Source organism: Rousettus aegyptiacus, unplaced genomic scaffold (genome assembly GCF_014176215.1).
Source record: "Rousettus aegyptiacus isolate mRouAeg1 unplaced genomic scaffold, mRouAeg1.p scaffold_m13_p_6, whole genome shotgun sequence".
Classification (NCBI taxonomy): Eukaryota; Metazoa; Chordata; class Mammalia; order Chiroptera; family Pteropodidae; genus Rousettus; species Rousettus aegyptiacus.
Window position 1 is genome coordinate 82,710,190 of NW_023416309.1, and position 25,965 is coordinate 82,736,154.

At 36.8% G+C, this 25,965-nt stretch overlaps 1 protein-coding gene across 5 annotated transcripts in view; it reads right to left on the reverse strand.

Annotated features, from left to right (window-relative positions):
• The window catches only part of MYO1D (myosin ID), a 284,752-nt gene that overhangs the window by 204,534 nt on the left and 54,253 nt on the right, over positions 1-25,965 (reverse strand). For 4 of the 5 annotated variants that reach the window (XM_016152543.2, XM_016152542.2, XM_036223792.1 and 1 more), the window contains exons 2-4: positions 4,599-4,807; positions 2,603-2,696; positions 250-415 (exon numbers count right to left, since the gene is read on the reverse strand). In XM_016152543.2, coding sequence (XP_016008029.2) covers positions 250-415; positions 2,603-2,696; positions 4,599-4,807 — 469 coding nt within the window. Of the gene's footprint in view, positions 1-249; positions 416-2,602; positions 2,697-4,598; positions 4,808-9,687; positions 9,777-25,965 lie in introns of those variants that run through there. The other variant, XM_036223793.1, reaches the window with a different exon arrangement.

A 25,965-nucleotide genomic window follows, 5' to 3' on the forward strand; every position in this document is an offset into this window, starting at 1 on the left:
CCCAACACATATACCTAATTCTTAATCTTAAAAGTTTACAGCTTTTTACGATTTGATATTGTGTTAATAAGAGAACACGAAAGAAGACGATCTTATCATAGAAAGCTAACTGAGGAGCAGGAAGGAAGGGAGAAAAGCATTTAAAGCTACTCTGAAGCAATGAAAGAAATTCTATAAACATAATTAGGTTTATAAAAAAAAAACACTAAGCACTTGTAAACATTATCCTCAGAAATCAAGCACATTTACCTTCTCCAATAAGTAGTTATTGATATGTCCACCAATAGGGTCCCCCTTGAAATCAAAGTTGATATCCATGTATTTTCCAAACCTGCTGGAGTTGTCATTACGGTTGGTTTTGGCATTGCCAAATGCTTCCAGGACACAGTTGGACTTAAGCAACATATTCTTCACTCTTGAACACAGATAAATGATAGTCATTACAAAAAATTTTAAAGGATGGGCCTTTTAAAAAAAAACTAGATTTCATTAAAAGATATGCAAATATTTATACAAAGATGCTGACCGCAGCACTATTTGCAATTAAAAAACAAAACAAAACACAAAAGACAACCTAAATATCCACTAATAGGGATGGACAAAAATAAATTTGTGTTTCCAGTATAAAACACACTGACATAGAAAGATATCCAGAATATATTAATAAATGAGAGATTAAACTGCAAAATAATATGTATGCAAGATCTTTGTGTGTGTGTGTGTGTGTGTGTGTGTGCACGTGTGCACACGTGTGAGTGAATATACTCATGCACAGTATGTTAGTAAATGCTTAAAATATCTGGAGAGAATAGCACACTTCACTATGGTTACCTAGCTTGAAGGCGCAGGTAGGGTGGAATTTCAGAGAACTTTCACCTTCAACACAATGCTGTAATTTTTTAGTTTTTTTTTTAGATGAACATATTTTATTTACATAAAGAAAAATCTTAAAAAGAGATGTTCTGAAAAAAAGAATGGGTGATACAGAAAACGATACAATTTTTTAAATTGTATAGGCTTATAAAGCCTAGGACTATAAAGCTGATTCCACTTAGTTATACATTATAAATATGATCTTTATTAGAAGTCGCTTATCATTTTATTTGAAGTTGTATGAAATCTCTTCTTTGTACCAGTTATTTAATTCACTCTTTATTCAATGATTGCCATCTTTTTATAGAGCAGGCTCTTTCAGTGGATGCATTTTAACTTCATCCTACTCTTTAGGTCTTTGTTTTAATTTCACTGACAAAATTTCTCTTATATGGGCATACCTGCAGAAATAACTCTGGTCACTAAGATAAACTGATATAGCAGACTAACTGTTCCTTCCACTGCTACTGTAAGTAACCCTACAAACTTATCTCCTCCTGAATGAAAATATACTTTTAAAATGTGGGAAAAAAACTGTTTGCTTATGATAAATAAACTGTCTCTAAAACTATGGTAAGATACACTTGTGAAAGACTGATTATGCTCATATGCCTTATTTCACCTCACCAACTGGGTTTAGAAATAAAATTAATTTACTTCTTAGACAGTTACTATCCTGCGCTCCCAAGGAAATCAAGAATACTTACTCATATCTTTGTCCTTATTAGGGTGCAAAGTCAAAATCGGAAGTGGGGATGTGTCAAAATTAGGAAAAATACCTCTTTGACCTGCTCATCCAGCCCAATTAGGATGAAAAGAAGAAAGCCCATGGCTAGTGTAGTCTAAATTCTCTTCTCTCACATCAACCCAGCATCCTTTCTTTCTATTCATAAAACTAAAGATTGAGATGTGTATATGGAGCATCGCTCTTCAGTAAATGAGCACTGAACTTCAAAGTAACACTCTGGAAAATCAATTTTTTTCTCTTCAAAAAGTCCACACTACATAAGGAAATCGAATCATGTTGCTTTATAGCCACATTTATTTTTTAAAAACCCATTCATTCATCACTTACACATTTATTAAGCAAATACTATGTGTCCGACACTGTGCTAAATACTGGGGCTTAGACAGAGCACACAAGCCTCATCACTCATCTTACCGTGAGCACCAGCCTCTTGTGGCTGAAACCCTTTTAGAAAAAAATCATATTTAGAACTTCTAATTTCAGGAGTTCCAATTGTAATAATGATGGGGAGGCATGGATCTGCCTCCCAGAGCCGCCTTTCTCCCTAGAGAACTGAGGGCTCCTCGGAACACAGTTTTAAAAAGATGCTGCTGTAACAGAAAGAGCAAGGAACCTGGGAATGCTTGAACCATAAAAGCTGCCAGTGTAAACTATAATGTCTTTGCTGACCACATACAGTTAAGGCAATAGTTATAAACGAGAATGGGGACACTTTCCTCTATTTTGTTTTGTTTTTTTCCTCTGAATAATTTTGTCTTGCTTTATAATTTGGTAAAGCTTACTATAGTAGAAAGCTTTTTTTCAATTAAAAGCAAATATAGAAATAGAGTGATATAAATAAAAGTAGAGTATGCCATAAGAGAATCAAAGTAGTTTATCATCAATGAATGGTTGATACATATCAGAGGTTAAGCCTAGTCAATTCTATATAGAATATAAAGCTCTAATTAGAATTTTCCCCCATTACTAGATTGCCCTTACCTTTCAATCTCTGCTCTCTGACTGGGGTTGGTGATGGCCGCAATGTACTGCATAATGTACTTACTGGCTTCGGTTTTACCAGCTCCACTTTCCCCTGGGGGAGAAATTGTGCAAGGCTTAACAAGAGTAGGCTAATTTTTAATGGAATAATTTAAAATTGTGATATCAGTTATTTATTTAAAATCCCTTATGTTTCACTGTTTGCTTTTTTGAGTTATTTCACCGTCTTGATATGGTATTGGTGCTAACAGATCTGAGCACGAGTTGAAAAAACTAAAACTAATGTACAAGTAAAATAACAAACAGATTACAAATCAAAATTAATCTAGTAAGAAGTAGCAAGAGATAAAATGTGATAAACTAATTCCTTAGATTAAAGTCTTTGTACTTGGCAATGACTCTTAAGTCTAGTGGAGAAGAAATAACCTAGTGAGTAAAACAGTGGCCATAATATAACCTTGTTTTCTATAGAATTTCTTTTCATTTTAACAGGGTCAAAATAAGTCTTTTGAAAATTGAAAGTTAGAGTAATTCTGGTGAAAAATAAAGTATGCAATAAGCTCAAGACACATGGTGTAACAGAAAATGACAACAGGTATAAGGGGGGAAGAAGAGATCAATTTAGAATTATCTACCCAAACTTTTAAGTTTATGCCTTCTGACCCCAAAACTCCACTTGTAGAAATTTATATTATGGAAATAAAAATGTCAACGAAATAATAATCATCATCAAAGGTTTTAAGAGTATTTCTGTAAACTGTGTGTCATAGTTAAAACCGGAAAATAAGATGCCTTTCAGTAGAGAATTGGTAAATAAATTATGATTCAACTATTCGGTGGAAGATTACATAATTAAATACTATAGAAATAAGTACTGTAATGAAACGATGTCCATTATAATGTTGTCAAATGGAAAAACAAATTATGTAATAGCAGTTATAACTCCACAATTATACTTATAATTATATATGCGTGTGTGACTATATGTATTTGCACATGCAGAGAAAATGAATAAAAGGATAAACACTCTATTGTTCACAGCTGTTAATGCTGGAATTTTGGGGGGAACAAAGTATTCAAGGGGAAGGGATTTTTTTTTTTTTTTTTTTTTTTTACTTTATACTCTTACATAATTGTTTTCATGTTCCCTGTTTTACAATCAGGCAACTTCTTTTCATAATTTGTTTTCATGAAATGCAGTCCTAGGATATAATTCTCTAACCTCAACATTAAGTTGAACTTAACTCTTCTGACAAAGTAGGAACACAACTGCTGTACTTACCACTCAGAGCTGTTTTGATACCCAAAATGGAATAAAAATCCTAAAAGTATTTTTGAAAGTATAAAGCCACTAATGCAAATGTGAGCATTATTAGTACCAAAAGAAGTTTCCACAGTTTGGGAGATGCCATCCTGGGTCAGTGGACAGATATTTTTCCTGGCTCATTTCACTACCCAAGATTCCTTGAAGAGTGCAGCTTTAAGAAGAGAGTTCAGCTCCACTTCGTGGGCACTTTGGGTCTGTCTCCCTCCTCGCCGGGCACCCTTGGCTCTGAAAGCCTAGTTCCAGCCCCCATGCTGGTATGTTCCTAGACACTGGCTCCCATTCACCTATCTGACCGAGTTAATTCTCCGTCTTCGGTATGTATGGATTTCATTTTATCGGTTCCATTCTGTTATTATTTAAAATAATTTTTGTTACATTTTATCCAGAGAGGGGAGGAAGGATTTTCCATGTCACCTTAGTCTACAAAACTGACCAGAAGTCCATCCAGATTCAACATGTATTTGTAAATGAACCAAGACTAGAGGATGGTTAGAAATGATCTAAATAGATAATCGGGTATTTAAAGTTCATTATATTATTTTTTTCTCCTAAAAATTGCAAAAGTTTCTAACTTCGAAAAAGATTAAATCAATCATCTGGATCCCTGAGTACCTAAAAAGTTAAGTACATTTTTGCCTTGAATACAGACAGGGGACCCCCTCTAAATACCTGATATCACAATACATGTGTCCTTCGATCGCCTCTTCATAGCCTTGTAAGCAGCATCAGCAATAGCAAAAAGATGAGGCGGTCTCTCGTACAGCTCACGTCCTTTATACTGCTCAATGGTCTCTCTCCCATAGATGTTCAGCGACTTGTAAGGATTCACAGAAACGACGACTTCTCCAATGAATGTGTAGATGCGCCCCTTTTCAAATCTGTACAGAACAAAAGAAAAGGAGGTAGTAGCTGTGGTTATGCAGAAAAGTTATTCCTTTCCTATGAGTCTCCAAAAAGAGTAAATATCCCAGGAACAATTTCTGAGCTGACATTTCATTGATTCTGAGTTTACTTTTACAACATTTGAAGCTGTGCTGAGATGCTATTGCTAGAAAGAGCCAATTGGGGTTGGTTAAAAGCCAAGAAAGAAGAAAGAATTTGATTTTTTAGAGGCTGGGGATTTCCTATTTCCAAAATATAGAAAGGTAAGAAGATGAAAAAAAAAAATCGTTGAACACAACCTAGAAGCTCTGGGAAGAAAATAAATAGTAGTTAAAACAAGTCTTGAAATCTAGTTAGTCAGATTTTCAATTACACAGAAAACTAAATACATTTATTTCTTTTCCCTCTTGGAACTTCAGCAAAATGTCGGCAAATAAAAACAATAAAATCCATAACAGAGAATGGTAGAGGAGACACTTCTGGCATAAGTTAAATTCATTTTTAGAAGGACGCCTAAAATCCTATGGTGTAGAAATATCATTATTTATTTAACTATCCCACTTCCTTCCTGCTATTTTGAATAATATTGTAAAATACTCTTGACACATAATCTCAGAAATCAGTGCTTTCATTTCGATGGCACAGATTCTCAGGAATGGGATAGGTGGCTGAAAGGTAGAAATATTTTTTAAAAGTATTCAGAATATGATCCCACCTTTTTACCATTAAAGGCTAAAAAGTCACCCCATATATGATTTGTATATACAATTGTACATAGATATATTTTATAAATGATTACAAAAGCATGGGAAAATATGGCAGACTACATGTTATGTTTTACGTATCATTTTATACATACAATCGAGTGAGGAGGAGAGAGACCATGTGAGCCATTGGAATAAAGTCATAGGAACAAAGAAAAAAAGAATTAAAAAAAAATATCTAACTGTGATATAACTGCAACCACACAAAATTGTGTCTATATTTACAAAGAAAAAAATTTTAATTTAGAAAACCCATATATAGTTACTATTTACACATTAACTCATGTACATAAACATATATGGACCAGAGCTAGGCCTACACCTAAATGGACAAGTGGCTGCCACCACTACACTCCAACTGCCGAGAAAAAGGCAGACAGACATACAGGTCACTTCCAAGAGCTGAATGAACGGAGTGTCGAGATGGGCAAAATGCTGGTCCACGAACAGCAGCCACCTCTAAACACTCTCGTTGCAGGGCCAGTGAAGCAGGGAAATAACTAAGCATTAGGAACCACAGGGCAAAAAAGAACCTTCACGTCCTTCACACTGGCATGAAGGCTGTGGGCTATCATTATGAGTGGAAAGAAACAGCTGTTGATAATGTCGGCAATAAATTAAAAACCGAGATTTTTATCAAGTAGTTGGTGTATATTTAAATAAGAGTTATTAACTACTTTAAGGTTTTAAGGTTTAAGAAAACAAACCATTTTTCTGCTATGCTTTTCCTATGCATCCTCCTTTTGTTAAGACAGAAAGTTTATATGGTCGCTAAAACCACTGACCCCGAGTCCTTTACATGTAGTTCTAAACGCTCACATTGTAAACTTAATAGCAGTGAAAAGCTACTTAACCTCCATGTGTTTCAGCTTCTTCATCTCCCCCAGGCATTGTGTAAGTACTTTTTTAAAAAGGCAATTAATTTTATGCTTCCAGTTATGTTCTGCAGGAAGGAGATTTTTAATAAATGTTTGTATTTTATTAGCATTGCTACTTAAGTCACAGCAATCCCTACGCGTGAGTAATTAATTCAGTGATCATAATCCAATTCCCTGCCTCAGATGTCAATCAACTAGTAACTAATCACAAGCAAAATTCTACATAACTCATTTTAAAGACCCACAAAAATAATAAAAAACTGAGATTCACTACCCCAAGCCTTTCTGCTTAACCTGCAAATTTGCATGATGTACTCAACATGCTTCAAGGATACGAATTAAAAGAACACGGTGCTTTAATATTAAAAACATTGTCCAAACAAGAAAAAAAAAAAGGATGTTAAAAAAAAATTACCTCATAAATCTGGAACTCTGTGACTAAGAGGCACAGCAAATAACATATGAGATAAGAATGTTATTCTAAGACTCCAGGTCTACTTAATCACATACTTTCTCCAAAATTCCATTTTATTTCAAATAGAATATTTTTTTTACCAAAACTTCTAGGTATCATGTTTGTAAAACACAATTAAAAAACACGTATAAAATTATCAAATGTATAACTATTAACTTGGAGATAGTGGCACGGTTCAACAAATATGATATCAAACACAATGCTTCAGCAATTTATGAAACATTAGAAGCTTATCTTACTTGAAACTCAGGTTATCAAAGATGAAATTTTTAATTTTGTTAGGGCTTAGAATTACCACTAGATGGTGTCAGTATACACGTTAACACCAATCCAAGATTTCAATTAGCTTTGGAAAGCATTATGGTATGAAGTAAGCACTGAGGTAATGCAGTCACCTGCTTGGTTTGCCTCCAGGAAGAATTGCTGTAATTATTCCAGATGACAAATGGGATGATACCATCTCTTACCAGAGACCAAGGAGGGCATTTCTATGACCTCTATCTATAACCCTTTTAGGACAAACTTTTATGATGCATTCTTCAAATATTTGTTCAATATCTGCTTTGTGCCAGACACTAAGCCTGACTCTGGGAATTAAAAGAATGAAGAACAGGGAAGTGTTGTAAATAAATAATAACAACATAGTATGGTAGATTAAATAATTAAAATGTGCACTGTGGTGACAAAGATTATCACAATAAGCCCCTTTCAATGAAGAACCCTAAAGAGTAATAACACAAACTCCACAGTCGAGTACACAAGGTCTCGTGTGTCCCGGCTTCCACTTTTTTCTTCACCTGACTCCCCTAACTAACTACTCACACTTCTACCCATCAGCGCCTCCCATCCCCTCTCAGCCACTCTTGCCTTCCCCTCAAGGAGCTATTTACAGTTCCTAAGAGCACCACGAAGTCATAGTTTTCCTATGGGGTTCACTCTGTTAGAATACCTGTTCCTCGCCCTGTCTCTTCTTCCCCCATCTGCTTGGTAGGTTCTCACTCCTTTCAAAGCCTAAGCAACAGCTTCTCTAGGAAGCTATTCTTAATACCTCATCCCTAAGATCAGTATTATGGTATCTGCATAGCTCAGACATTTTCTTTAGAACTTCTCAAATAGTTAAAAATAGCTTAACAGTAATTGATTTTTAAAACGTAATTTCTTTAAGAAGTTCAAAAATATTTATGGAATGGGCCAGCTATTTTCACTGGCTTCTGAATGAAAACAAAGATGTTCAAAAAAGTTTTCGAATTAATAATTTGCAATGAAGAAAATGTAAAAATGCTTTTGGAGGACAACAGTCTTTTGTATCAGAATTTGGAAACAGTAACAAAACAATTAATGACTCTATTTTCAGTAGTAAAGAGAGCACTGATAGACCTGGCAACAGAGAAACACAAAATATTTGCCCTGGACACTCCTAACTGACCTCTTATATGAAGTAAGGAGTGGGGTTACTTGACTGTGTGTATGACACTTCAGAATATTTTTGGAAAACTAACAAATACATGAGGTCGGTTGATGGCTCCTAATATTGCTCAACCAAGTGGTGAATGTAATGGATGAGCGTAGGCATTCAAATTCCCAGCTCAGGTGCCACAAAATGACCTGGCAACTTCTGCGTGTGCCCTGAAGGAGAGCCTCACCTCTCGTAGTCCAAGGCCGAGAACTCTGGCAAGTACAGCGCTCCTGATAAGATGCAGTGAGAAGTGCGCAATGATCACTTATGTGGTGTCTATCAAAATCATATAACCTGAATCTAATCAGGAGGAAACATAAGACAACCTACGCTGAAGGACATTCTATAAAATAACTGGAAAACCTCACAGACAAAACAGAGAAAGGCTGAATAATATTCCAGATTATTTTATTCATGTCCAAATCAAAGAAACAGAACAACTAAATGCAAGGCATGCTCCAAGGAAATTTCTTGTAGTAGTCTTGCAATTTTTTCTATAAATTTGAAATTATATCAAAATTAAAAGTTGCTAATAAAAAAAATCCAACTTCTAAGCTTCTTTACATAGTTGGCTTAAATTTCTATTAGTTTTGGATAGGCAATACAGACTCGGTAATAGATTCAAAAGTGACAAGTGTTTCTCTTATCTTTCCCACAACTTCCTTTATCAGAGATAACCACTGCTACTGGTTTCCTGTGAATTCTTCTAGAAATAGTTTATACACACACACACACACACACACACACACACACACGGACAGTTTTTCACATGAATGACTTCTCTAATTAAAATACAGATCTTGGGATAGTTTCATTTAAGTAAACAGAGAATAGCCTTATTTTTTTATGCCTGCATAGTATTTAATTTCAAGGATGAATTCACAATAATATAATCAGTCCTTATTGGATGGACATTTAGGCTATTATCAATGTTTTGTTACTATAAACAATGAAACTAAAAATGTAATGGTATATATTTCTTTGTGCCTAGGTGTATGTATACTGGTGGAATACATTTCTAGAATTAAAGTTGCTGTTTCAAAGGATATGTGTAATTTAAACATGAATTATTGCCAAATTATTCTCCAAAATGGATGCCACAATTTATACTTATGTCTATAATGTATGAGAGTTTCTGGGAGTGGGTTTTTAACCAACAATGCTGGCCCATTTTTGAAAGAACAGTCTATATTGCAGTTTTACTTTCAAAGTACACATAACTTTGACCCCTTTCTTTACTGATGCACCCCATTTTTGCAGTGTTCATTAGTTTACTGCCAACTTTCAAAAAGGTTCAGTTCACCTTCCCCAGTTCTTAGACAAAAATCTCTTCCAAGGGTGAAGGCATCTTGTTTCTGCTGCTTCTGGCAAAATCATAGTCTCCCAGTGATGGAGTCAATTTGCTTTACCCCTTTCGTTAGACTGCACGTTCCTGAGATGGGCAGGGACTATGTTAGAAAGATTATGAGCTTTAGAATCACACAGCCCTGGAGCCCTGGGTTTGAATCCTAGCTCTGCTAGTTATTGATTGTGTATATTCATAAACATCTGAGTAATGAATAAATGCCATGTGCCAGGCACTATGCCAAGAGCCCAAGTTACAGAGAAGAGTAAGACATGGTATTATTCAAAGGTTTACATAAATAGACAATGCCATGGAGTTTAAATTTCACATATTTTATGAGAGCGTTTAAAATGTACATATTTTTCATTTATCATTCCTCTCTTACTCCTATTCTTCTCTCTCTCTCTCTCTCTCTTTCTCACACACACACACACACACACACACACACACACTCACACTATTTCAGAAAAGGTTTAAAGCAACAACGAAGATAGAAAGGATGCTGTGAAAGCTTAGAGAAAGGATACCTAAGCCAGCTTTACAAGTGGGAGAGTTCAAAGACAACGTCCTAAAAATTAAGTAAGCTGACATCTGAACTATATGTAATTATAGAATTTCCATATAGGTAGCTCTGGGTACCTCTTGGCTTACACTGCATTAAGAGCATCTGGAAGAGGATACTTTATTTTGCCTTATTAACATACTGAAGCCTCGGACAAGCACACTTGAGACACACCACCACAGCCCACCAGGGCAGCATATGGGTGTCCCTGGGCCCTCCACAGCGGAGGAAACGGTGCCTTAAGAAAGTGTGCCCTGTAACCTGACTGAAGTTTAGCACTAGGTATCTCTATGATTATGTGTAAGTTATTTAACCTCTCTGTGCCCACTTCCTTCATCTGAAAAGTAGGTCAATAGTAGTATCTACCTCGCAGGATCGTTATAAGAGATAAGATACTCCACTCATTGGAACGCTCGGCACACTACTGGCACATGGTAAGAGTACAAAATACAAAGTTCTGTTTTTATTATGAGCAATACTGCAAGCTGTCTGACTGGCAGGAAACGTCTTCCTCCACTCAGGTCCATTGTCCAGTGCGCCGCATCTGTGTTGTGTTGTGTTTATCCTCACAGCAAGGGTCACTTTTGTTAGCGTAATGAATCACGATCCATTTGGCATCATGTCCAGAAAGCATTCTTCTAGTAGTTCATAAGGATCCTCTAAAGCCAAAAATCTCTCCATAAAAACGTTTAGGCTTTCACGGGACATAAGAAACTAGTTAGGGCCACTGGCAGTGGTTTTATTGACTTCCTGAGTTCATCTCTTGTTTTTTTTTTTTTTTTCTCCAGAGCAACATCTTTTCATGTGAACAGCACAAAAGGTACTTAACCAGAAAGTGTGGTCAGGAGATGCCTGACTTAATTTATTTTACCCGCTCCCCCCCCTTTTTTAAAATTTTTGCAATAGAAAAATTTATCTTTGATAAATACATTTTAAGGTAATGACTGCTTTTTCAAAACATATTTCCATTATTTAGTAAGGCACGCCTTGTAGAAAAATATTAACTTTAAATGTTCCTACTGCTGTCTTTAATTTTATTTGCATTCATTTGTTCATTCATTCAATAAAAGGTTAGTAGGGCCCCAGTTCCAAGCCCTGTGCTGGGAGCCATGGGTAGAGGAATGAACAGGCAGAGCGTTCCCCATCCTAATGCAGGGTAATGAGAAGGACAGACACTCAGCAGGGGCTACAGAAAGAGGCAGCAGAATGTGCACTGCACGGGTAGAGGGAGGGAACAAGCATTTGAGGAATCTAAAGCAGAACAATGACTGCACTACAGCCGGGACAGCAAGCAAGCGGGGAGGGACAGCAAGGCGGAGGCTAGAATGTGCCAATTTCCTTGCAGGGGTTTTGGACTTTATTTCAAGGGCAGAGTTTTTAAGGATTGATCACATTTGCTTTTTGCAAGCCCCCTCTGACTACAGGATAGAAAGGATTGAGTGTCTGGTGACAGGGCAGTTGAGGGAGCTACCACATTAGTCCCGGGAAGGGGTGACTGGGGCTTTCGTTGGGATGGAGCAGTGCACAGCCTTTAAGAGTAGAAGCAGAATTATTAGAGAGACAACTTACTGGATGTGAAAGGTGAGAAAGAGGCAGGTATCAAGGTTTCCCATATGAACAATGGAGCAGACCACAAAGCTGTTTATTAATGAGAACAGGGACAGTAGAGGAGGAGCGAACTTTTCGGAGGCAGCCACGATTCAGACAGGCTATGCTGAGTCTCAGATACCTGACAGGTAGTCAAGTCAAGATGGCTCTCACTTTTCTTTCTCTCATAATCTAATTCAACCTGTTTTCTGAAGAGAAAAACACAGAGAGGGCAACCAGAAATCCTTACTGGCCATGGCGAACAAATGCTGCAACGAGACCACATGCTCCTCTGACCAACTGAAATGCAAGAAAAAGATTTTAAAGAGGGGATATCCGAGTTCTATTTAAAAAATTTTTTACCAACTGAATTTGATCATGTTAAGTTACTCAGTGAATTCTACCTTTTTGGCATAAGGTGATAGTAGAAACAAACACAACACTTTCCCTGCATAAATGCTATCTAATAATGTCCCAGGCAAATTGGTTAAAAAAATATATATATATCCGTACAATGGATAGCTGTCAGTATACTGTATAAACCTCTTGACTGTGAAAGATACTTTTATCAATTACTACAAGTCATTTACTTGACAAAAGAAAACAGAATATTTTATAGTACATGTCAGTGAAAACAAGATAAGTCTCAAGGATATAAAAAAAATTTGTCGAATATGGCATAGCAAATCACGCTCACAGAGACAGCAGCTGGGTTGACATCTGTAAACAGATTGCTTTTCAGTTTTGGTTGTTTTGTCTGCTGAGGTGTCTGAAAAGGGTTCAAATTTCAAGTCACTGTGAGGAGAACGATATTGTCAATCAGTCACTTTACAATAGATGAGTCTCTACTACTGCTGGTGTCAGGACACTTCCATGCTAGGTACAGAGTTACTGTTAGATTAGAGCACCTGTAACTTCAAGACACTGTGGAAAATGAATCCTAAAATGCTTCTGTTTTGATCTTGCGAGGAAAGCTGTTCTTTTCATGAGACTATGAAAGGGTTATAAGCTTACCAAATCCATACTATGGAATGCAAATTGTTTTGGCCATCATTTGCCACCCTATAGCTTTTAAATAGTATTTAGTTATTTAATTGACTATTAATTTTGTTAAAATCCTAATAGAGGAAATAGAGAGATTGGTGAACTGGACACAGTTAAATTAATGCGACTTTAAGAGTCCTTAGAAACTACAGACCCTCAGACCAGTAGACGGATGTTTAAATATTCATGTGCATTTAAAATTAGTAACAAACAAACCACAGTGAAGATATTACATATCTTGTAATATCAGCAGCATATGAATAAGTCACAATAGCATTATTTATTGATGAAATGCCGAATGTCTAAAATTGACAGGCATGATGATCTAGACCAATACATAAGAATGAAACTTTCCTATTAATAACATAACACTATATTTTCTCTTCCAATGAACAATAATTTCTTTGACATGGGGCTCAACTCACATATTTATTTCTTTTTTACTCATTTCATTTAAAAACAATTTCTTATTAATTAGAGTAACCGCTGGGTACTTGGTGTACCCAGGAAAGTAGTTAGCTGCATTTTGCCCTAAACAAGGAGTTGGCTTATTTATAAATCAACACTGCTCAAGAGGATGCAGGATACCTACACCTGAGTCAGAAACCCCTTTGCTAGGACTGCACAATTATGTGATCTCATAACAAGGCACTGAAACTACAGTACTGAACACTCTTTAAAAACAAACAAGGAATCCCACAGATGTCTGAGGACTGTAACTAAATAAATTTAGGAGTTGCATCTTCCCCCCTTCACATTTTTCCTGGTAGGAGGCTCCTTTATCTACTTTGGCATTCTACTCCCTGGGGCTCTCTGGGTGACAGGTAACCTAACAGGTATACCTTGTCAATTTTAAACAACTATGCCTAATTTAGTAATTCACAGAAAACCTAATCAGTCTACTACATCACTTTTTAAAAACTAGTTCCTTATCCCAATTTATATAACATATGAAGGCTTTTATATATTTAAAATAAGGTTTTCCTAGGTGTTACTGAGTCTTGGGGCAACCAGATAGGCAGTTTTGGGGTACAAGCTCAGTAATAGTTGTGGCAGGAGACACCGAAGAGATATAAATGGTTAAGTAGTCAAGTAAATGGATTCTTTCCATTTCAATACACATTTTAAGTTCAATAAAAAAGTCACACTAAATTATATTTATTGTGCACCTACTGCGCCAAAAACTACATCAGATGTTTTTCAAGTATGTTGCTAATTATAAGCTTATTTAATATTAATAGAAAAATCTTCCAAAACCTTTTGTTGATATCACATGCCTAGTTACAGGTAAGAAGGACATCAACACACATTTAAACCAATCACCTGACCATCATCTCTGTTAGGAGTAATCTGAATTACCAAGCAAAGCTTTCATTGGCTTTGGAGCGAGATCTATTTCTACCATAGAATAGATTGTGTAAGAGTAGGGAAACCTGGAAAGTTTCCCAGATGCTCCTAAATTACGTGTTCAGCTATTGGTTCTATTGGAGTGAACTAATAGCCACCACAGAACTGAAGAGAGGATTTTAAAACCAGTAAAAATATTTATTGAGTGAATAAACGAATGAATGGCCAGAAACTTCATCAGCCGGGTCTCCTTGGCCTTCCTTGTCCAAAGTCTGTAACATCCATTAAGGCCACATAGCCTCATGTAAAGCTTTTTTTTCTTTTCTTTTCTGTTCTTTTTTTGATTGTCCTTACACTTCTTACATTTAGCATTTTCTCTTGACTTCAGATTTTTTTTTATTAAAAAACCTTCCTTGAGTCTAAGGTAGAATGAGGGGTTAACTTTCCCCTGTCAGTAGTGCAGAATTTGTCATTTAAGCGGCCCAGCTTTAGCCTGTGGACAGTAGCTTCCGGGGAAGGAGGGAAGTTACATTAGCACACTTAGTTTTCCAATGTTGGGAGTGTCTGCAGGCATTCAGAACTTTCACAGTGCTAATCTGATAATACCTTCACTCTTCTGCTGCTAACAACTCCTAAAGGAAAATTAGTAATGTCAGTTGGCATCCCCAAGTGACATATAAAAAGCTGCTAAGGAAAGGGTGAAGAAATGAAATGGAGCCGCTATAACCAAGCTGCTAAATTACCAAAGTCAAGTAGAATGAGGACTGAGGAAAAGATTCTATTCTTGCTTTTACTAGTCTGGGAACTTACTTTTAGACTTTTCTTTTGTGCATCTTTGGACTTTTCAGTTGTGCATCAATGCCTGGAGACATACGTAAATCCTATAGCTCACCCTCTGAAGAATTTAGGAAAGAATGTTCAGATAAAAAACTTGGGAAAAAATGTTTACTTGCCCAGACCACCTGACAGCTATTAGCCAGACCTCTGAACATATGAAAGATTACTACCTTGGACCAATCCAGAGGCTAAGAATTCAGAACTGATTGTTCTCAAGAATGTAGTTTTTACTGTAAGAACTCTCAATTTTCTTCTTTCCTTTAGAACACCTGGCAGTGTTTCCGATTTGCAAATCCTAAGACCCTTGAATAAAACTTTGCCATTTTTAATTTTAGCAAAGTCTCTTGATTCTTTTGTGCTCAGTTGATACTGCTCACTGGTACTTCTAAAAAATGGCTGCTCATTTTGGGATACAGTTTTTATGGTAAGGAGAACTTTGGAGGAATTTAAAGAGGACGTAAAAGACAAAAGACATCAACTATTACTACTTTGCAAAGAATTTTTATCTTTTCATGATATTTGAGATGTTGCATTTTACAGCTTTATTCATATATTGCAATGAAGTTTTCTAAAAAACTGAGCTAGATTTCTTTTAAATTTATTATTACTTATTTCTAGTACACTGCTATGGGATGCAAGGGAATTTTTACTAAGGGAAGAGGGACCTGGAACCATTAAGAGACTCATTAAAAAAAAAAACTCCAAGTATTAAATGGACCCATATTCAATTACAAAAATCAACACATTCCAAGGACAAACATCATAATCTACTACTCTGCTTTATCCAGTCAGTGCTTCTCCACTTGTGAAAATAACTGAGTGTTGTCTATACTCAGGAATACCAGACATCAGAAAGTGAACTAAGAGAGTAAGAATGTGGTGGCAAAGAAAAGAGTCAAAAACTAAAAACAGATCAAATATATCAGGAAATGGAAAAAACAAATAATTTCCCCTATTTTTTTTAGCTCCTAAAGCAGAAATTAAATCATTTTTATTGCTAGATCAAACTGAGAAAGGAATTTACATAAATAGACTGGTTGCCAATTTAGAAAATTATATAATTTTATATTTTGTTTAAGTGTCACCCCAACCATAACCGTGAATTCAGAGCTTCATAGACCAATAAGAAAAGCTTTCGTTGCCCTCAGAAAGTAGCTGTCCTCTAGTTCAACTTTGCTCACTTAAGCAGTAAACAGCTTCTCTACATGTCTGTTAATATTATATTTCAAAAAGTAAAGGAAAAGTTAAGCCTACTTATAAGTAGCATCATTTCCAAATCTTTACTTAAAAGTTCCATTGTCCTATGTGAATAAGAATTGAAACTAAACTATGTAATTGAACAATTAAAACTATTAATATTTATATTTCATAATTTCAGGAAATACTTTGTCTCAAGTTTTTGCTTATAATTCATCTAAGTTTAAAAAGTCAAGGGTTTGGCCAGCATGGCCAGTATATTTGGCAGAACCAGGGCTAAGGATTCAGCTGGCTCAGTCTGAGTGTGTGGTGGGGCCAGGGTAAGGATTCCGCCAGTGCAGCTGGGGTGTCCAGTAGGGTAGGGCTTGAGGGGAAATTAGTTACATACAAGGGGATTGAGAAAATGAGTAAATATGTTGAGGATGGTGGGCGCCAGTTTTCTCATTACTGCAGAGGGAAATTACAAATATGGGAGGGAGACGGCTAAAAGAAACGCTGTGATGTTGGACTGAGAGGGGGATATCAGTATGAACTCATGATATTATAAATAGACAAAGAAATAGAAACGTCCGTGTGTGTGTGTGTGTGTGTGTGTGTGTGTGTATTTTCCCAACTCTGCAACTCTGTTTGCTGACAAAGTCTCAAAAGCAATGACACGCCAGTAGCAACAACTACACCTACTGCCCAGATCTTGATTTCTACACAACACACCAAAGCTAAAAAAAGCCTTTTTGGAGAAACAGCTGATTTCATCACTGGGACAGGGAAAGCACAAGATGAGGCTGGAATCTTACTGAGCCAGAAAGTAAGGAAGTTCTTAAAGAATGATAGGGACATATCAAAAGAATACTGCAGCCAGTTGAAAGGGTTTTTGCTCTCCAAATCTGGGACAAATAGTTTTGCTTATTTGGGAAAGTAAGGAGAATGAATTTCATTGTTGACTAGTCTTCGTCTTTTGTCGTTGGTCTGTGGACTATAGGTTTATCCTCCAACCTTCTAGGAGATGTACACATACCATTGATTAGACTAAAGTGTGGGACTAACTGGGCAGAAATTCATCACCAAAAATGAACAAACAGCTCAGAACTGTGCTGTTGCCAATATGCGTTACTTGTTTAAAATATTAAATATGTGGATGCTTACACATCAGCAAATATGTATACACTTTGTTACTAAGGTCCTTCTTTGGATATAGTGAGGCAATACATTTATTTATGCTTTTAGTGCTTTCTTATGTCAGGGTACTAATAAGCGGATGCAGAGACAAATTATTTGGCTGTTAATGCATATAAAAAATATTTTTCTAAATTTTATTCTTAATATCAACTAGAAGAAAATATTTTTTCTGGAAAATAATTTGTAAGACATGGTATCAATTAGGTTGGCTTTACATATTCCCTTTCCACAATTTCTGACTAAAAGGTTAATCACTTAGGGAAGAAAAATATTTCTCACTGTTGACGATTTGTGGCTGAGAGTTAGCTTTGATTTTTAAACATAATTTTCATATTGATATAATTTCAAACTTAAAAGTTGTAAGAAGAGCACTAAATATCCTTCACTCAGATGATTCCACGTCGTTAGCATGTTTTCTTTCACACTTGTCTTATTCTCACGTTTGTATTAGCACAAATATCCATATATTTGATTTATACAAAATATAATCATCTATTTCTGAGATCAATCAACTTTTTTTCAGCCACAGAATTATGAATCCTTTCGTTTTTTAAATGATACATAATTCAAGTTAGGAAAGGTAACTGACGGTGCTGGACAAGCTGAAGATTTTGTTCAGGCATGGTTTTAGATTTGGTAGGAAAATCATGCTATTGTATACTAGTCTAGTAATCACACAAAGCTGGCTCTGGAAGCCAGGCCAGCAAGACAGAGTAGTGAAGCAGAAGGGGTATAAGTCCATAGGACATGGTGGGAATTGAACAAAAAAGTGTCTAATAGATGGTTCTTATTTCGAAATGGGGACCAAGTTGTGCTAGAACTTCAGATTTTTTAAGAGAAGCTAGGAATAGTGGATTTTTAAGGGATATGATCCTATTTTAAAATGGCACTAATATTTTAAAATAAGTCAACTGTTTTAGGCAAAAAAATATTCATCTGCAACTTGTATATATAGCTCACCATACATGTTGAGTTGACAGGTGCAATAGTAATTACCATTTAACTTCTGGTGATGACTAACAGAAAGTTGTAATACCATAAATAGGTAATAGATGTTATATAAAACAATGAAAGAAAATAACCCTACCCTTGGATCCTGTAGTTAATTCTCCTGCAAAGGAAGTGATGCAATATAAACTACCCGCAGTACGCATAAAAAAGGAAGACTGAGCTGGCAAGGATGGATCCCATATTACAAAGCAACATCTGCAAAACAGAGCTTTTTAAAGGAACCCTACTGAGTATTCCCACTTATAAAGAATCTGGTTCGAACACACAGTAATTACCAAGAAATTTGTGATGACTCAAAAGAACAAAGACTTTTTAAATTTTTTTAAAAAGAACACAAACAAGGAAGTTCCCTTTGTATTCAAAGGTTGACCTTAAGATTTACGTAGTAAAATCCATATTTATATTTTATATTCCTAATTAGTATGACGAACGTTTAAGTTTACTTTGGCTTATAGAACAATTCATCAATTAGTTAATCAAGATACAATTACTCATAAAATAAAATGGATCCAATTTGTGTTTTTAAACACCCATTATCCTTTAAGAGTCCAAACGTCTGTCCTCCATAAGGCTCTCCTTAGCACCTCTCTCTAGCCTGAGTGATCTCTCGCGCTCTGCTGGATGCCGAAGGCATTAACCTCTCTACCACTTATTTGTCAATTAATTGAATGTTGCACCAGGGAGGGCATCTCTTCTATTGTCCTTTTAAACTATTGCAATTTAATATTTCAAGTGTTTCCGCATTTCTTTATGGTCTCCAATCATTCCTGGAACAGTGTTACTCCAAGTGTTCCAGTCTGCAAAGTGCTTGGTCTGTGATAAAGTATGGAAATAGAGAACATTCAGAAACTGTTATGGCAATTTGACAGTGACAGCCAAGAGCGAGATCAGTGAACTCATTTTGTTGAACAAAGTGTAAACCATTCTGGGTGCTATTAAACGCTCATGGTGAGGTCATGAGCGACACAAAGTGGGTATCAGTCATACACAGTGGGACCACATTAATGATAATTTATCCATTTTAACTCAAAATTACATAAAAATCTCAGAAAATGTAAGCATTTACTTATTTTTATTACTTGTTATGTTTACGATTTTAATAAGGCCCATGTTTACATTTACAGTTTATCACTCTTAGCTCTATTAGGGAAGTATAATTTGTATTATCTATTTTTAACCCAATTTAACTTAATACCTACTCTTTCACAAAACAAGCTTCACAGACTTTTTTGTCCAGAAAAGACATATCTTTGCTAAACACGGCAGCAGTCGTTGTGAACTAAATTGTGATGATGGGAAGCAGGACCAGAGAAATAAAGCCCCAAAGATTTGTACTAAGTTTCACTTGGAGGTGATATCCTCATATACCGAGTCTGGTTTTGAAGCTAAAACCGATGATGAGGTATGTTATTGGCAGAGATGACAAATAAAACCATCAAAATGAGACAGTGTTTACACATAAAATATAAAGAAACAACCTCAAAACCAAAAAAATTCTTTGAAAAAAAGTACTAACTTACAAAGCTAACATTTACAGGATAGTCAAATCCTGGTCATGGGAACTCATAAAGGCATCAAAGGTAGAGTTAGGCCGCTCCAAAGAACCCTTGGCCTTGGACCTGATCCTGAAAGAGCTTTTTCAGAGGCTGAGTGCTCTCTCCTGGGGTTTTAGAGACTCTCCCAGAAGACATCAGAGCTCAAAGCACATCCTCCTTTTCAAGCGATATGCAGCTTCGGGGATGACACTGTCCCCCGGGAGCTGGGTGAGAGATTACAAGAGTAACCTTAAACCACCACACCTAAGGTGTTATGCTGTTCGTTTTTCCCATGAGAGTTTAATGTATATTAATATACGTCCCATTTGTGAATGAGAATATCTGGCTTTGTAGAAAGAGTGCATTAACCTGTAAAAGTGAACCTTCATACGTGAATGCCTGGAGAGATTAATACACTTTTTAGAGATTTCTCATAGGACTGAGGATTATGTCATCTGTTACCGTATTTTTATAGTTCACTGGGTGTTTGGCTTTCTAAGACTATGCTAGCCAGTTCCTTGCTTGTTCACTATGAATGGATTACTTATTTCTCTGCCTGCCGTTTAGTTCCAGCATATTCGGGAAAGGAGTGGTGCGGAGTAAATGTGAATGGCATTTCCCATTTTATAACACTGGCAACCTGGAAGGCTTAACTAAACAACATGAAGAAGTACGAATATTGGTGCAATCTGCTATTCTCTCTACTGGACACATATTATATATACACATACATAGTAGAGCTATAAATTAATTTCATGTAAGGAAAATTTTCGGTTGTACAATTAAGATTTTTCAAAATTAAATTTTTTTCATGAAGGGTTTCATGGAGTCAAGTTAAATAAATAAGACTGAAAAAAACCCACCAAAATTAATAGATACTAATTCTACTATCTTAATATATATCCATAGAAGGTAAGAGTAAACTCTAATGTTTAAGGTAAACATTTTATTGTTAGGTTGAAAATACGAAAAATAATAGTAAAAATATTCAAACGGGGTAGCCTTAGTCCCACACTTCAGAGATCCCTATTATTAATAACTTCTTAAACATCCTTTCAAAAAACTTTATGTACCTATATTCCATGTATGTATACTTATTTTAAAAATAAAATTATATGTATTTGTACATACATACAAACATACATACACCATGTAATCTATATGTTGCTTTTTTCAACATCTTAAATAATATGGCAAACATGGTTTGTACCCCAAACAGTCCATCAGTTTTCTCACATTTCAACCCCTCTTGCAGTTAGGCAGGGACATATTATTAGTTCTGGCCAAGGGCTGTGGGACACACACACAGAAAAGCTGGCGTGCATGCTACGCTGGTGCCTGAGGAACCTCTGCATTAGAGACTGTAGAGCCACAAGATCAAAGCACCTGAGTGCTCAGCAGCTGCCCAGAGTCTCCTGGATCCACAGATTTTATGTGAGTCAGAAATAAACCTTTGTCATATTAAGCTACTGAGACTTGAAGGTTGTTTTTGACTGCAGCATAACCTGCTCTGTCCTAATTCAGCAAACTTTCCATATTTGCATACCTAATTTTTCTTAACAACAGTACAGGTAAGTTATAATCGGTGGACCGGCCTCTACTGATGAACTCCTAGATTGCTCCTAGTTTTGTTTATTATTGATGCTATCACTGTTACTACAGGGCTATCGACATCATTTTACATGTGATTTTGCTAATACATGTTCAAATATTTCCGTGGGATGAATTTCTTGAAGTAGAATTGTTGGGTATAGAATAGTACATTAAATTTTTGAAAAATAAGTAATATATCGATGATCAAAACTCAAAAGGCACACGAAGGAATGCAACTGTGGCCTCCTGCACACCCTATCCCACAACTCCCAGGGCCTTCCTCCGACGGCAACCAATGCTATAATTTCCTATGTATCATGAAAGATTTTAAATATATCTGCAAAATTTTATGCCTCTTATGGATATATGTACATACACACACAAGCACGCGTGCACATACACGTGTATTTAGGGTAGATTCTGAGAGAGATTTCTAAATTGCCTCTAAGTGAGAGTGCTTCTTACTCTACACCCTCCCAGGGCAGTTTTTCAAATAAGAAGCATTCATGTTGCGTTTCTGTCCTTAGCGATAACAACTGCTAATATCTGGGCAGGCCTTTCGCATTATCTTAAAGAAGAGGTCCAACCATAACTGTCAGGTGAGTCAATAATCTATGTGGTATTTACAACCACAGTGATTAAGCTGCCCCAAGGGCAGGCCAAGATGAGTTAGTTATTGCTCTCTGCAGTGGAAATGGGCTAAGAGTGACAGTAATGCAGGACGGGCAGGACGAAGCAAGAGCAGTGGTGCGCAGGTGAGCGGAGAGGAGGACCAGGAAATGGCGAAGAGACTGATGTGACTGAAAAGTATTTGCAAGTACTGTGACGAAGTGGTAGGAAAGTGAAAGTAGTGACGAGTGCCAGGGACCAAAGTGACAATGGACTGTGTACGCAGGGCGGGGAAGCTGGAGAGAAGGGTGCCCAGATAGTAGGCATGAGGCTGAGGAAGGGAGGGCGGGAGAGCTGTTGGCAAGAGAAACAGACGGGAGGACACAAGGGGCTGGTAAGGGCGACCCTGAAGTTCAGGGTTCACAGGTTCAGTAAAGGTATGGATGGGTGTCCTGTGTCAGGAGGTGCTCAGTGATCTTCTCAGGTAATTTAGGACAAATTTTGAATTGAAAATAAATATTTATGATCACTATTTTTCACGTTTATAATTTTGGGGAACTATAAGAGAAGTCTGTAACTTTTAATATGGCTTTAAATATACCTTTAATATGGCTTTAAATAACTCTGTCCACTTACCACAATTTCCTGGGCTTGGGGGGGAGGGTGGAAGTATTTTGGTATGGGGTTTTTGTTTTTTTGTAACTTAGTAATTTTACGGGCCTTTAAAAAAGTAGGTCAAATAAATTAATTGGCTTTGTAAAATTCCGAATTAGTTTGAGCAGGTGATGTTTACTCAACTCAATCCATTACACTGAAACCTTGGCACAGAGAGAGTGGCTGGAGCAAGGGCTTCACGACAAGACAGTGTGTTCCTTAAAGAGAAAGGGAGAAGGCTGCTGCCTGAGAGAAGACTATTGACCTGAGATAATCAACAAAAGAAGAGGAAGGCTCAAAGGAAACTGGGAAATAGTATCAGAATGAAAGAAAAGAGGAGCAGGACTTTTAAGGGCAAAAGAGCAGCATTTTGAAGTCTCCATTTCCAGTTCAGACATTTCTTCCAACTGCCTATGGAATATTTCCACTAGGATGTCACCTCAGACTCAATCTGCCTCAAACATAACTTAATTAAACCCCAACCAATTAAACCTACTCATCCTGTTGTCTTCCTCACTTCCACGAATGGCTACCCACTTAGCCAAGAAAAAACCAGAAACCAAATGAGCTCTTCCCTGTCCCGTCACTGAGGATGCCACGGTTGTGTCTCTCAAATCCTGCCCATCCTGCATTACCCTCTGCTTCAGCCTCATTCCTTGGTCTGATATGATTTTCTATAATACCCACTACCTAGTTTTTCTGACTTCAATGTGACTCCCAACTTTTTTCTTTTAACCCGCTAATTGTGAAATATTTCAAACACTGTAGCAGACACTGTATGCTCTCTACCCAAAGTCATCTCCCAACCTTCCTTCTTTGCCAGCACACCACTTATTCTGTTCAGGTGGTTACTTGCGCCCTCCCCCATCCTCGCAATACACTCAGTTATTTGCTCAGGGAATGGAATCCTATCTCTAGCTCTGGGAGAACGGATTTTAGCTAGTCTAAGCTAAAATTGGGAATTCCATTCCCTTTGATCAGATTAAGACAGTTTCCATGATCTGTGTGAGATGAGGGAGAAATTCTTTAAGGACGTTGTCATGTGCACATGGTGCCTGAATGTTCATCCTGAGGTAAGAGGAGCCAGTCTAACAGGGCAAGTCAAAATGCTGAGGGAATAGGAAGAGCCTGCCTGGGTCCTTGAGGACATGACTGAGCAACTGGATTATCCAACCTCGTATCCATCCTACCTCTAGACTTCTTGTTATCAGAGAGAAATAACTCCCCTTGTTGTTAAAGGCATTTTTATTTGGGTGTTCCATTCTTGTAGTCAAAGCATCTCACTACAGAGAAAAGATGATAAGCTTAGTTTTGAATACTGAGTTTGTGTTTACTGTGGGATGTCCAAGTAGTAACAAGAGCAAAGGACAGGTAAGAGGGCAGAGATTCAAAAAAAAAAAAAAAGTACAGAAGTGATACTTAGTCACATAAGAGTAGCTGAAGTCACCAAGTATGATTATGACTAATGATGACTAACAATTATTTGGTGATTTTTTTATGTGCTAGGCACCAACCCAAAAGTATTAAAATAATTATCTCTTTTATCCTCACAACTCTGTTTCCATTCCCATTTTACAAACGGCAGAAATGATGACTAGGGTCGTTTAATAACTTGCCAAAGGTTACAAAGGTTGGGGGTGGTAGTGCCACAGTTTAAACCCAGCAGGCTGACAATGAACACTCTGAAGCTCTTTATGCTACATTGCCTCTGCTTAAATCTAGGTAGAGAAAATGGTAGAGTGATAAATAGCAATATTCAGAGAAGTAGAGCCAAAGCACAAAATTTCTAAAGGGAAGAAATAAAGGAGCAGATTCAATTGGAAGAAAAGAATGGAGCATAACAGTAATAAACTCTGAAAGTGAGGGAGCTGGAGAGACGACGAGAGGACCAGGTCAGGCCCTGACAGCCTGCGGATTCTGCACAGGACAAGGGAGAGGTGCAGTAGTGCAGGCAGAGGCTGGATGCCAACTTCGCCTGCTGCAGTTTTGCTTAGGAGCAGCACGTTATAATGCATTTAGTTTTCTTGTCTTAACAAGACACTAAGTTACCAATAGATAGGAAAATAATATTTACTGAGTACCAACATAATGCCAAATACCTGGCTAGGTAGAAACTTTATACATATATTATGTCGTTTAATCTTCACGATTACCTTAACCATCACTGTGACATTATCTTTTCATGAACAATTTTACTAAGCAAATATAATTTCTAATCATGGCATCCTTCATATCCATCATTAAATCCTATTAGTTCAACTTTCAAAATGAATCCAGAATTCAATCATTTCTCCTATAAATAGTCTTCTTCAGCACTGATGATTTCCCAATATTTGGCAAGATATTCTGGTACTGACTATTCTTCCTTATTGTACCCTCAAATATCACCTCATAGGCAAACCTTTAAAAGTCTGGGTTCTTACATATCCTATTATTTATTTATCCAAGAAGTGTTTATTGTGCTAGGCAACGTGCAAAGGCCTTAGATATAATGGTGATCAATATAATCATGGTCCGAGATCCTTTGGACAGTCTACTAGGAGATACAGGCAAGTAAAAAGGAAGTTACATCACAATAGCTACTACAGAAGAGAAAATGAAGGGTTTGTGTGAGTACAAATAAAGAGCAGTGAACCCAGACTTCAAGGATCTGAGAAGGCGATCCAAGAAGTAATATCTAAATTGAGAGCTAAAGGATGAGGAGCAATTGCCATGCCTTACTCTGTTTAAACATGCCTTCCTCTTCCTTAAGCCTCTCAGCAGGAACAAAAGCTGAGAAGCTTAAGAAAGAGGAAGGCATGTTTAAAGAAAAGTTTGAGGAGGCTGGAGCACAGAGCATAGAAAAGATAGTACAGGTAAAGGGAAAGAGAGATAGAAAATAGGAGAATCGATTATTAATGATGCAATGCCTTTGAAAGTCATGTTAAGAAGTTTAGGCTTTCCCCAAAGCAAGGAAGAGTCACTGAAGAATTTCAAAGCAGAGGCATAAGCTGTTGAGTTGCGCATTTCAGAAGTCGAATTCTGGCTACAGCATGGAAGTATTAAGACCGGAGCAAATGAGACCAGTTAGAAAGACAGTTGTAT